Raw genomic sequence first — 14068 nt, forward strand, 5'->3', positions numbered from 1 at the left:
AACAGCCAATCATCGCATTTGTCATTGAATGTTGTCATTACGTTCCAACATGGCGGTTCATTGTGTTGAGCAGTTGGGAAGTTAGAGAAATGTTATGTTAAATAAACAAGACATTGTCGAAGCAAAGTGGCCTTTCGACGTATTTAGTTATTAAGAGGCTCTATGTGCAACAACATGACTTGTTGTTTGCGCTTCTTTTCAGTTACGATTGAAAACTTAATTCAATGTAGTCAACATGCTAGCCTTTGAGCTAGGTTGGCTAACGGTAGGATAGGTTGGAGACTAGTCCTTTTATTAATATAGTTTCATCTTCAAATTATAGCAATGTTGGGGTTTCTTACAGCCAGGCAGGCTGGTGTGGATGATCCTCTGCGACTGAGGCGTGCAGAGTCAACGCGGAGGTGAGAGAAAACAATGTCCCCTGACCCCTGCACACATACAGCAACAAAGACTAGAACGCCTCTGTTGTGTAATATATAATTTAATACAAATATCGCTTTATAAATATTATTACTGGCTGCTTTATCTTTTTTAAACAATGCAACTACTGTAATACATTTGTAAATAAACAATATATATACTTCCTATTTCACTACTGTAACTTGGCTACTATCAAACTGCTTCATACATCCAACACTTATTTAAAATAATATATTGTTATTGGTCATTTTTGTAGTCCACCTGGATGAGTATTTTTGTAATTTGTGTAATTTATATTTTATGCATTTTAATAACTTTATTTGTAAATGACGAATAAAGGTATTCTTATTTTGAACCAGAAAGGAAAATAAATACTGATCTTTAAGGGGCACATTAATTTATATGCATACTCAGATGGCTCATAAACCTATAATCTCAACATATGTGATTGTAAAGTCTCATTTTATGATGTATTTTGCTGTTTGCGTTGAAAAGATTTTACTAGCTCATGTTTGTAAATGACTCAAAAACTAACTGTGATTATCCAAATATCAAAACTTGTCAACAGTTCATTTTCTTTTGATTGTCTTAGTGATTAGTCTAATAATAACTTTATTTTATTTGTATTCTGTGTGGCACCTTTCATCCAGGACAGGCAGAAAAAACACAACAATGATATTAACATAAATAAAAACGAGTTACAAAAATAAAACAGAGTTCGATCACAATGCAATAAATCATGGAAAATTAGACTAGTAACCTTTGCCTGAATTAAAAGCCATAACAATGAAATGTAAAAATGTGTACAATTCAATAATATAAACCTGTTGTAAAAAACAAGACAGAAAGAGTTAAAATACAATGGTAATGGTATTTATTGGGGAATCTTATTTGTTGTGACGTTTGTGCTGGAACCGCTTCATCCAAAACAGCACTCCGGTTAGAGAGTTGACACGGAGATACAGTCGTTGGACTTTATATTAGCTTGGTTCTTACAACAGCTGTAGCAGTAGTGAATGAATGAATGAATGAATGTAGAGATGAATGAATGTAGAGATGAATGAATGAATGTAGAGATAGATGAATGAATGAATGTAGAGATGAATGAATGTAGAGATGAATGAATGAATGTAGAGTAGAGATTGAATGAATGTAGAGTAGAGATGAATGAATGGTTTCTGCAAAATACACAGAAATAGAAATAAGGTTCACATTACAATAACTAACCAGACTCTGGTTATTAATAATAAGCAACAGCGATACTAATTGTTGCTAAACACATTAGACACGTTGCAAACACACACATGGCTAATAAAGGCTAAGCTAGTATCTCATCCACACACTATCACTGAATAGCTTAACTTAGCTAACTAGCTAGCATTAGCTCCATTTCTGAACAACATAGCAGCTAAAAACGGGACATCAATAGACTCATGAACACACTGACTCAGCAGGACACTATGCATACAATCTTATAACATTACCAATACTAAAGATCTGAATATATGCTCACATTCTTCACGAACGCATTCTCTCTGTGACGATGGTAATTATGCATGTGACGATGCGACCACAATAATGTCCTGTCATGAACACACATGTGTAAACAGCTCTAGGACCCGCAGCTGCGCTATATTAGCTGTCCCTAAATGTGCCTGACTAAAACACGAACGAATTAACGCAGATCAAGGGAAACAAGGGGAATTTACAACAGCCACCCCCAGAATAGCATAGCTATTATGTAAAACAGAATCAATTCCCTAAGATGCAGCGGAAGTCTGTGGATCAGCATTGTCGTCCGGTAGAGCTGGTACAAGGCGTGCCACGGGTCGCAGGTACGTCTTGTCCCCGACTTGAACCTCAGCCGACCGGATGCATCCATCAGCACTGGCATTCAGCTTGACGACCTTCCCCACTGGCCAGTGGGCACGTGGAAGCTGAGGATCAACTATCATCACGACAGTACCTTGGAGAAGATCATCAGTGTGCTGCCGCCACTTCTGGCGGACTTGAAGGGATGGCAAGTAGCTTCTGATGAACTGCACCCAGAAGTGGTCAACCATCATTTGACAATGACGCCACCGCCTCTTGCTGAGGGTGTCTGTAGCGTATGATACTTGTTGAAGGGAGACATCCCGCCGCCCCATCAGCAACATGCTTGGTGTCACAGGATCTGCGAGGTCTGATGACACCCCAGTTTCCACTGGGTCCGTCTGCGTAGCCTACTTACTTTCTTCTAGAAGTTTTCATCATGGAAGTGGACTATTACAATTATTATTAAGTCTGTCTGTAGACTACAACACAACAAAATAGGACATTTATAACAACAATAAACACAATTTAAACAGACACAAAAATAAAACATTTAACTACGTAGCCTACTTACTTTCTTGTAGAAGTACAAATGTCCAGGATGCCCGAATCAATAACAAAACTGCGAGCCTGCACGCACGACGCTACGCTTCTGAAACGCTTCTGGGACGCATCTGAGCCGTCACGCGGCGCGTGTGGTGGAATAGCACCCATTGACTAGAGTGGCCGCGATCCTTACTTACCTTCCACCTCAACTAACAAGGTGAGGAGGACTTCTCCCTGGAGATACTGAGTGCCGATCACCACTTGTAGAGCCTTCTTGACCGATTGTATCTTGCGCTCCCAGGCACCACCAAAGTGGGGAGATGCTGCAGGGTTAAAGCGAAACTTGATCGGTTTCTTGGCAAGTTCCTCATGCAGTTGGGACATCATTCCAGCAAACGCCTCCTCAAGCTCCCTAGCTGCTCCCCGGAAGTTTGTCCCCTGATCTGAGAGAATCTCGAAGGGGGTGAATCGCCTCAAGGCCAAGAGGAAAGCATCTGCATCGATGCTATTAAGTAGATCTAGGTGGACACAGCGAATGGTGAGACCTTTTAAAGATGACTCCCTACCGTTTTCCACTGCGCCACCCTACCTTGACAGTATATAGCCCAAAACAGCCGAGCCCAGTAGAGAAGAATGGAGGCTTGAGGAGCCGCAGACGGGCAGAAGGCAAGTCGGACATAATCCGTATCACTGGCTTCCCTTTCCACTTCCTGTATCCAGTGCAAGTCCTCTGATGATGCTTGAGGGCCTGTCTCCCACGCAGGACCCAGTACTGGCGCCGAGTCTCAGCAAAGACCCTGTCGGGCCTTGGATGGAGCAAGCGCTCGTCCATGTCCTTGATGAGGAGTTTCTTCGCAGCTACAGTGGCCCGATACCGTCGTTGAATAGTGAGAATGGAGGATTTTATGGTCTGATACTGCTGGTGTTGACAGTGGGTTCTGTAAGCCCTCTGGATAACAGTGGCAGCCTGATGCCTTTGTTTGATGAATTGTCTGGATTTCATTCCATGATATATTATGCAGCTTGTAACACGATAGCTGCTTTTCTGTACTGTTGGTAATTGTTCATCTCATAATTTCTCTGTCTCTGAGCTCTAAAACTCTGCTGTAAGACACAGACTGCCCAGCGTTGTTTCCTGAAAGCTGATTGCTGTTTATGCCTCTTGAAGTTTGCTTGAATGACAGTAGTAGCTCTGTGTATTTTGGCAAGTCTGCTTTTTTGAGAAACTCTTCCCTTTCTTGCCTCTGAAGAATACAGGAGCGATAGTATCTCTGGATGATAATGGCAGACACACGCAAGACCTGGAATTTGACTTCCTCTCTGTGCTTTCTGCATGCAGACTGGATCACAGTGGCTGCGTGATGCCAACGAGCCACCTCCTTTCTGACTTGATTGCCCCTGTACGCTGCCTGGATAACAACAGCAGCACTGCGCATATTTTGGTATTGTTGCATCTGTTTCTGTACGAGCTGGTGTGGCTGTCCATATTGCCGCTGTAAGGCCTGCATGGCGGCCGTGTAAGGCTGGGCATAATGCCTGCAGGACTGGGCTATTTGTTTGTAGCCTTTATTTAACCAGGTGATTTAACCCCTTGAGATCAAAATATCTCTTTTTCAAGGGTGACCTGCGCACCTATTAGCTGGGCGTCATCCAGAACTAGTTGTTCCATGAGAACACGGTACTTGTAATGCTCAGACAGTTCAGTGTGGTCACTGAGTAAGTGGTCCAGCGCCATCTTTAGGTCAGTACATTCTCTCTCGCTGTCACGCACTAATTTAGGCAGTTTAGGTACTGGGACTGGCTGTCTAGGAGGCAGGGGAGCACTTGACCCGACAGTGACTGCTGTGGTTGAACGGAATACTGAACTGGCAGGGCTGGTACAGGCTGCTGCATTAAAGCACCAGGGGTGGAAAGCAGTAGTTGATAGGCTGGCTGAGGCGATGGGCCAGGCTGCAGTTGGTACGCCGGTTGTAGATGGCCCTGCTGGTACTGCAGCGGCTGGTACTCAGACCCGGCGCCAGAACAAATCTAAAGGGAGGGCATATGATTTTCATGGGAGGGCACACAAAACCGTCATGTGCTGCGGCCTGCGGCACAATATATATATCAAACAGCAAGGCCAACAGCATTGCGTAAAGACGCACACTTATCGCAAATACAGATGTAGCACCTCATTTCAGACAGTTTGAAACGCGAGGGCCGTGGCCGGCACGGGTCTGCCCTCGCTCAAAGGAAAACCTCCAGCCTGACTTGAGACCGCCCCCTTGATAAATAAATGTAATTATAATGAAGCCAGCTGCAATGTACATTATGTTGTATGTCATCCTTATTGTTGTTCTGTTGTTTTTATGTTACATGTGTAACTAATGTCCTGCAGGTCACCCTTGAAAAAGAGATCTTTTGATCTCAAGGGGCTTTCACCTGGTTAAATAAAGGCTACAAACAAACAATGGATCATTGATACAGTACGGTAGATTTATGTCTGGTAGACTACTGCTGTATAGCGGATCTTTGTTAAGATCCATATGTCACGGATAGGATCATACTCTGTGCTAAATAAGAGACATGTAATCATTTAGGCTACAAAACATCACCATGTTTTTATTTAACAAAATAATGTTGGTTAGTCCACAACTACTGTACAAAACATCAGGAAGCCCGCCGGCTCCAAAAACGAACGGGAGGAAATGCTCTCGATTTTTAATTCTAATTTAATCATCATCTTCACCACGATCATTTATGTTTATGTTCGCCGAATTGACATGAAAGCACTGACAAATATGAATATACTGTAGTCAACTTAATTAAAACGTTATTAACGTGCCTAAACTCAGTAATTCACTAAAAATATTTATATTTTAATGGAGCCTCGTCAGGCAGATCAGGGTAAAAGCCTTTAAAGGGACCCAAGGTCGCTTTACAGGAATAGGGCAAGCACAAACAAAACAAAACAAAGGTCAGACAGACAAAACAACAGATCGATTTAAGGGCTGAAAGCCTTGATAAACAGATGGTACTTGAGGGCCCTTTTGAAGGCGCCCAGTGTGGGGATGTTGCGAATCTCCGCAGGGAGAGCGTTCCAGAGGGTGGGGGCTGGCACACTGAAGGCTCTGTCCCCGAAGGTTCTCAGTTTGGTGCGGGGGGTGGTGAGCAGGCCAGAGTCTGAAGACCGCAGGTTCCGGGGTGGGGCATGTGGGTGGAGGATGTCCGATAGGTACTGGGGGGCAAGGGCATGGAGGGACTTGTAGGTCAGGAGGAGGACTTTATAAGTTATGCGGAACTATATCATCGTATCTCCGTGTTTACTGGGTCTTTTTGCATGAAACAAAGAGTGGCATATAGTTTCAAGCCAGTACTTGTCCGGACTGTTGTTTTTATGCGGCACTGGCTTGAACAGGTCATGTGATCTGAACAGGTCATGTGATCTGATCACGCCTGCATTATTCTTATTCTTATCATTCTTTATGAGCGTAGTAGCCTAATGGTAAGGTAGCCTATCTAATTACTTATTTATAAAGTGGAGATAAGGCAGAAATCCTACAATGAAGCGGGACAGTGTTCTCCGTGAGATCCAGAAACTAAAACTAAGTTGTATTCAAATTCCAATTCTTGACGGGAAGAGTGGTGTAAATGGGTGGCAGATATGCATTTGAAAAGAAATAGTAATCACACAGTTATCATACAATAGGCTTAAACAAATATAGCTATACACCTCTGGCCGAAATGTCCTTAAAATGAAGTCTGAGTTCGACATTTTAATTCATGTCCTGCCAACACTGGCAGGACAGAATGCGACACGCCCGTTCTAAGCCGTGTCCCTCACTCCTCACATCCCAAGCTGCATCCCCAAAAAGTGTATTATGTTGTTACATCGTTTCAGATGTGATGTTTCAGTTGTGCTCTTGATAAGCCATTAAAACAGTAAAAACACGTTCATTTTGCTTTTTGTGTCTCCTGTTCACACAGGTGTACAGGAGACAGGAGTTTTACTGTATTCAGTAATCAGTAACTGATTACATTTACAAAGTAACCCTCCCAACCCTACACTACACATTTTCTTGGATTTTTTAACACCACAATATATTTGTAGAAAGGCAGGAAATTGAATTAAATCGGAAAAATGTTTAATTGTGTTTAGTGTAACATCAAGGTAACATCTTATCTTAATAATATCTTCATATTATTAATAATAATAATAAATCATACAGTATGTGTCCGAAAGGGAGCAGGAGGAAGCAAACACCAACAAAATATTACAAAAAATATACTGCATATTAAAGCAAACTATTGTAAAGATAAAAGTATGAGCATAACAAATAAAGAAGTGTAAACATTATAATTATTTAATATATAAAGACTATATATTATTGAATTACAAGATTAGATATACTTTATTTGATCTACAATATTGATGTTTTTTTGTTATACTGTAGTACCTGTGAAAACCATAACAGATTATGTGTTCAAATGCTCTTCACCAAAACACAACTGAAGTACTGAAAGTCCATGAAACTTGTCTTTCTGTATTTGTGAATGAAGCGCCATCTAATGGTTAAATCCTGAAATTGAAAATCTGGCAACGCCCTCTTGGAAAATAGTGGGAGGGCTTAACATTCCCAGCCGCTGGGATCCGTTGGGTCTTTGGCAGGAAGCTGTTGGCTGGAGTCTGTTCTAGAGTGCTACATCTGTACATACACAAATAAAGGGCAACATAGAAACCACTTTTGAAACATTGTGTGCGTGGCATCACAAACACTGGTAAATCACGAGCAAGGCACACTGGTTAGGGATGGCAGCTTCCTCATCGTTGCACTCGGAGAGAAATAGACGGAGACGATGAACTGTTTAGCCCGCCTTGGGCATGGTTTATTTTCCTTTGCACTGCAGGTGCATCCTTTCACTCAGCCGAGCTAACTTAGAACAATATTTTGGCCAACTCTGCATCTTTGTGCAGCGTATAGCCTACTCAAACAGCGATAGGAAGAGCCCACTGCCTGACTCAGACATGCTGTGGAGTGAATCGTGGTCACCTCTGAGAGGGAGTTGGTTGACGGCTAAAAAAGCTATAATATCAACGGCAGCTGACTAGGGCTGTACCCGAATATTCGTTCTTGGAGTACTATTCCGGTTTCAATTTCATTATTCGGATATTCCTTTTGTTTGTTTTTTCCCTGTTTTTTTTCTCAAATTGAATCTATTGAAATCTCCAATATCAACGTAAGAGCTTGTGCCTCTTCGGGGGGTGCTAACACTTAACCATAAACGTTATCGTTTACTTTCTCCGTCTTTATATGTAGATATTACTTTTCTCCGCTAATCTCCGTCACGTTGTTTCCAAAGCAACAACAACTTCCTGTCGACAGCGCTACCTCTCCTTCAAAATAAAAGCATGTCCATAAATAGGAAGCCAAGCCAAATTACACTTAAGACATAGGCCTATACAACTGCAACGAAAGTAACAAACACAATGCGATATCCTTTTCAATTTCAAAGAACACAAATTGGGTTACATTAACAAATAACTATAAAACAACAATACTGTAGAATAACAAAATGAATGCCGTGAATTAACCGAAATACACATGTTGAAGCGGTTCGCTGCTGATTACTACGTGTTTATTGGGGGAGGGCAGGAATGTCAAATGGGAGGGCCTGGCCTCCCACAGCGCCGGGCATGCTGGTACTGCGGCGGTTGATATGCATACTGTGCCGGAAGGACAGGCAGAGACTAATACGCTGTCTGCTGGGGGACCGCAGACTGTGTATAAGGTGAGGGCACTTCAGACCAGTTGTGTGGCCCGTAGGAAGATTGCTGAGGCAAAACCAGAGTTCCCGTTAGCCGGTAATTACCGGACTATGACCGGTAAAATATGCTGAAGACCGGCAAATCTAAATCTCTCCGGTCAAAGTGTCCGGTCAAAATAATTTCCCCTTAGCACAATACCGAAGCGCCATGAGTTACGACAGCGGAAGTCCAAAATGCTTGATCATCCCGTGGTTCAGAGAGACTCAAGCCTCATCCCAATACCCCTCCTCGACTCCTCCTTTCCCTCACTCGCTTCCCTTCCTTGCATCTTAGCTCCGCCTCCGTAAAATGCGAGCGAGAGACACGAGGAGGTGACGCGAGGACAGAGGAGTCCTCAGGTATTCATTGGGATGTCCTCGTTCACTCAAACGTCACTTTTAAACGACGTCTGTTAATGATGACATGTGTACAGCTGTATCCCCTCTCATCGGGCTTAACTGAATAACCCCTTAGAACCGGCCCATTTGTTGTTAAATATTTATTTAAATGATGAATCTTTCTCTTGTTAGTCAAGGAATTCAATGTATGATGGTTGGTCCTGCTTTTGTGTTCCGTTTTGGTGTAAAATGTAGCCTACAATATGTATACAACATATCGATATGTGTATGTAGTTACATCAATGTGTTTTGTTTTTTTGAAGTAAAATGTGCTAATATTTGAGGATTAAGATAAAATAAGAAGTACTTTATTGATACCAATTGGGGAAATGTTTACGCTGCAGCAGCAAAAGACAAGGAGGCATTGTACATTAGACAGTTAAAAGACTAGAATTAAACAATCGAAAATGTAAACATCTTAAATAGAAATAACATAGCATTACAACGTAGAAAGTAGAAAATGTACATAGTGTGAACAGCTATTTTACCTGTTAACATATACATGTTAGGCTAACGTTGCCTTGGTTAGAGCCTGTTCCTGTTGTTTATTGCTTTGAATTCTTTAAAACAAATATTATCTTCTTAAACCTGTATGGTAGTCAGGAGCATCACATCCTAATGTTTATTGATATATTTAGAGGGAGGGAAGGTTTCAAAATTCTGATTAGATACATTTCTACCATTTCTTTAATTCATGGTGGTTTCAGTAATCCCATGGTAATTGAGGACACAAGTAATCTAAAGTACTAATGTAATCTTTATGACTTTCAGAAAGGACAGGAGACCCACAGGTGCCTATCAATGATTGTCAACTGACAGCACAATGAGTCAAAGCACTAGCAGCAGCAGCAGCAGCAGGATGATGATGTTAAATGTGTTGTTTTAGGAACATCCATTGTAAATAAATGGAATTCAATAAACATTGAATAGCATGCATGCAGTTTTTCTGTGCCTTTTCCTCTATGTTGTCCTGGCATATCGTCTCCCCCATGGTTTGCTGTGCTGCCTGGGGATGCTCCAAAGAGCCTGCGATGCGAGCTACTCAAACACATTAGTTCTTATCGTACAATCTTTTTAAATGACAAAGCTAATAGTAGTGCCGCTGCTTTCAGAGAGAAACCAGACGGTTGTTCTTCGGTCAAAAGGAAGAAGTTTATAAAGTTTATAAAGTTCACGTCAACTTTCTGAGACTTTAGAGTCAGAGAGGACAAGTTTAACTGGACGATAAATCAAGAAACATTAAGGAGTTTATTTTATATATGATGTGGCTACCTCCCCTGCTATTCTACCTGGTCGGCTACCTGGTGCTGGGGATCTCCGAGACCGGTGTCGCTCCCGACGCTGAACACCCACAAGACACACCTGCGCTTGATGTGTGGCCTACCCCAGGCACCATGGCTTCCCCGGATTTAGGAAGAGTTGTTGCCATGATGACAACCCCGCTGCTCGCGGAGGACCTTCTCTCATGGACGTCTCATCTACCCGGGGTTCTTCCGCGAGGACTACGCTGTCTATGGGCCCAGGGAAATGGGAGACTTTCCCCCTATGCAGCGCGCACTTGCGACGGCAAGCCGACCAGCCCAGCGAGGAGGACCTGGCTTCTAATTCTCCTACTCCTGATGTCGGGTAACGTGAAACCGAATCCAGGCCCAGAACTGTCTCAGCTGCAAACACCAGAGGAGTTTAGAACGAAAGACGGATTACGTCTTTTTCACCTTAATGTTCGCAGCATGATTAATAAAATGGACTCCATCAGAATATGGGCCGATTCGACTGACTCTGATATCATTGTCCTTTCTGAGACGTGGCTCAAAAAGTCGATTACAAATGATATGATAAATATAAAAGATTACAATGTCTTTAGAACAGACCGTGTGGGAAAAGGGGGCGGGGTTGCGATTTATGTTAAAACCCATTTAGACTGCACCTGCATCGAATCCCTAACAAAACCAAAATGCTTTGAACTCTCTGTAATTAAACTATTGCTCCCAAGTGGTTCAGACATTATAGTGATCGGATGCTACCGCCCGCCCGCTGCCTCAAGCGAAGCCACGAATATACTCTCCAATCTTCTCCATAACTGGACTAAATCCGAGATGGTTTTACTCGGAGACCTAAACTGGGACTGGCAAACGGATTTACAAAACTCTTTCAAGGACACTTGTGACTCTCTCTGTTTGGTGCAACTAGTTAACTCGCCAACTCGGTTAAACCAAAACGATTTAGAGAAGTCCACTTTGATTGATGTTATTCTTACAAACGCACCTCAGCGTTTCTCCGCAGTAGGCACGTTTTGTAATGATATAAGCCACTGCGCAATTGCTTGTGTGAGAACCTGTAAGATCCCTAAAGGAAAGCCACGTTTCATTCACAAGAGGCGATTCAAACATTTCGATGAGCAGGCGTTTCTACATGATGTTTTTAATAGTGATTTACACATTGTTTCACTTATGACCGATGTTGAGTTAGCATGGAATTATTTTAAATCCACCTTCTTGGCTATATGTGACAAGCATGCTCCTTTTAGGACATCTAGGATAAGCGGTAAAGACAACCCCTGGTTTAATGATTCTATATCCTCTCTCATTCGACAGAGAGACACTGCCTGGGCTAAAGCAAAGAAATCGAATATTCCATTAGATTTGAATCTGTATAGGACATTAAGAAACAAATGCACTAAGCTGATTAAAAACTCTAAATGTGCCTACTATCTTAATGCAATACATGACAATTTGAATAACCCTGCAAAGTTTTGGAAACTTGTTAAATCCTCCTCAGGTTCTATCACTCCAAACAGCCTTCCTGATCTCTTAAGGGTAAATCAGAGTGAAATCAAGGGCAACATGGATATTGCAGACAGCTTTAATAATCATTTTATTTCTGCTGGCTCAATCTTTGATTCTAGCAACTCAGGGATGATCGCTGCAGAAGGAGAGCCAGGTCCTCCGCCACTTGACCCTGATCAACTGTTCACCTTTGCCCCCATCTTGACCTCTCAGGTTCACAAAGCTTTAATGAGCCTAGATGTAAAGAAATCTTCAGGCCCAGACAAGATAGAGCCGTTCTTCTTCAAAGTTGCTGCAGGTCTGATTGCAGAACCCATAACCTCTATTCTGAATCTCAGTCTTTATGCTGGTGAATTACCTAGCTCATGGAAGTCGGCCATGGTTCTCCCCTTGTTAAAGGGCGGAGACCCCTCTGACCTAAATAATTATCGCCCTATTTCCAGACTGTCTGTAATGGCCAAAGTCTTTGAATCTCTTGTAAACGAACAACTGAAAAAGTTTCTAACTGACCATAATATTCTTAGCAAGTCTCAGTCCGGCTTCAGATCAGGCCATAGTACTACTTCAGCGGCTATGCTAGTCTCAAATGACATCATTGAAGCACGAGACAAGAAAAAACACTGTGCAGCATTGTTTGTTGATCTGTCTAAAGCTTTTGATTCTGTGGATCATGCATTGCTACTGCAGAGGCTTGACTGCATAGGTCTTGGCAAAATGGCTTTGAGCTGGTTTAAAAACTATCGATCTGAAAGAACTCAGTGTGTCTCAGTAGAAGATTATACCTCAGCTGCTCTTACTATAAACAAAGGTGTTCCACAAGGCTCTATTTTGGCCCCTGTCTTATTCTCCATCTTTATAAATGAACTAGGAAATGGGATAAACCCAGCACGGTTTCATTTATACGCCGATGATACAGTTGTTTATACAGTGGCTTCCTCTTTAACTCAGGCTATAGAGCTTCTACAGGATGCTTTTAATACACTGCAACACTCCTTGCTAAGGCTAAGACTGGTCCTTAATGCAAAAAAGACCAAGTACATGACCTTCTCTCGCTCTCGAGCTAATACAGCTGTCCCTCCGATTCTTACACTGGAAGGGACATGCCTTGACAAAGTAGCATCCTACAAATATCTGGGCATATGGATTGATGAAAAGATGGCCTTTGATGTTCATATTGGGAACCTACTGAGAAAACTTAGACCTAAACTGGGCTTTTTCTTTCGTTTAAGGAAATGTTTCCCGTCTGAAGCCAGGAAGAGAATTGTGCAGAGTTCCTTTCTGTCTGTATTAGACTATGGCGATGTGATCTATATGCATGCTTCTTCCTCCTTGCTTAAAAAGCTGGACTCTGCGTACCATACTGCTATACGTTTTGTAACGGGTGCAGGCTCTCGCACCCACCACTGCACTTTGTATCAGTCCTTAGGATGGTCCTCTCTGTACCAAAGAAGACAATCACACATGTTGATTTTTATCCTTAAGTCATTGCTAGGTAAGCTGCCCTTATATATCTCCAGACTTCTGTCATTTTATACTTGCTTTTTTAATACTAGACGAGCAGCAAATGGGATGCTTTTAAATGTTCCTTTGATGCAGTCAGAGCTTGGTAAAGCTGCATTCTCCCACTATGCTCCCTTTTTATGGAATACGCTGCAAGTAAAACTTTGTCTAGAGGCACTTCCTACTGTAAATGCTTTTAAAGGTATGCTACGATTAGCCCTTCATGAAACATGTAACTGTTTTACCTGATGCTATTGCTGATGTGATTATGCTTCTTGCCACTGCACAAATGGCCTTCTGTATTTATATTTGAATTGTATGTTTTTTTTGTTTAATGCCTTTGTTTTATGTTGAAACTTGTTGTGTGCCGTGTTGGTCAGGACTCCCTGGAAGAAGAGATCTTGTATCTCAATGGGACATTCCTGGATAAATAAAGGATAAATAAAAAAATCGCTCAGAGAAAGGAGTACACATGTAAAGTTTCCCCACTGACAGAGAGAGGAGGAAAGAATGGCTGGCTCAAGTCAGCAGGAGCAATTTTAACTATCACAAAAGACAACAACAGCAACTAAATATGTGAGGTAATCATATTTTTCACAAAACGAAGACCACACCATTGGGAAGCTTAACGTCTGTTTAATCAAAAATAAAGAACAGGGAGAGGCTTGCTAAACTCTGGGAGTTGAGACTCAGGTGCAGGGTGAGGGTCTCATTGAAGGTCTTCAGACTCCATTGAATCCCCGTGGGGTTCTTGTGCTGAAAGAGGGAGACAAAGACAGGAGAAAGGGTTAGATTCGGCAACCTATAGGATGGGAAATTGC

The 14068-nt window shown here is 42.2% G+C and overlaps 1 protein-coding gene across 1 annotated transcript in view; it reads left to right on the top strand.

Annotated features, from left to right (window-relative positions):
- The first annotated feature begins 50 nt into the window (after positions 1-50).
- Positions 51-14068, top strand: part of ercc8 (excision repair cross-complementation group 8) — a 31103-nt gene continuing 17085 nt past the window's right edge. The window contains exon 1 of the mRNA XM_034091992.2: positions 51-401. Coding sequence (XP_033947883.1) covers positions 325-401 — 77 coding nt within the window. The 5' untranslated portion in view covers positions 51-324. The remainder of the gene's footprint in view (positions 402-14068) is intronic.

The sequence above is a fragment of the Pseudochaenichthys georgianus genome, chromosome 9 (genome assembly GCF_902827115.2).
Source record: "Pseudochaenichthys georgianus chromosome 9, fPseGeo1.2, whole genome shotgun sequence".
NCBI lineage: Eukaryota > Metazoa > Chordata > Actinopteri > Perciformes > Channichthyidae > Pseudochaenichthys > Pseudochaenichthys georgianus.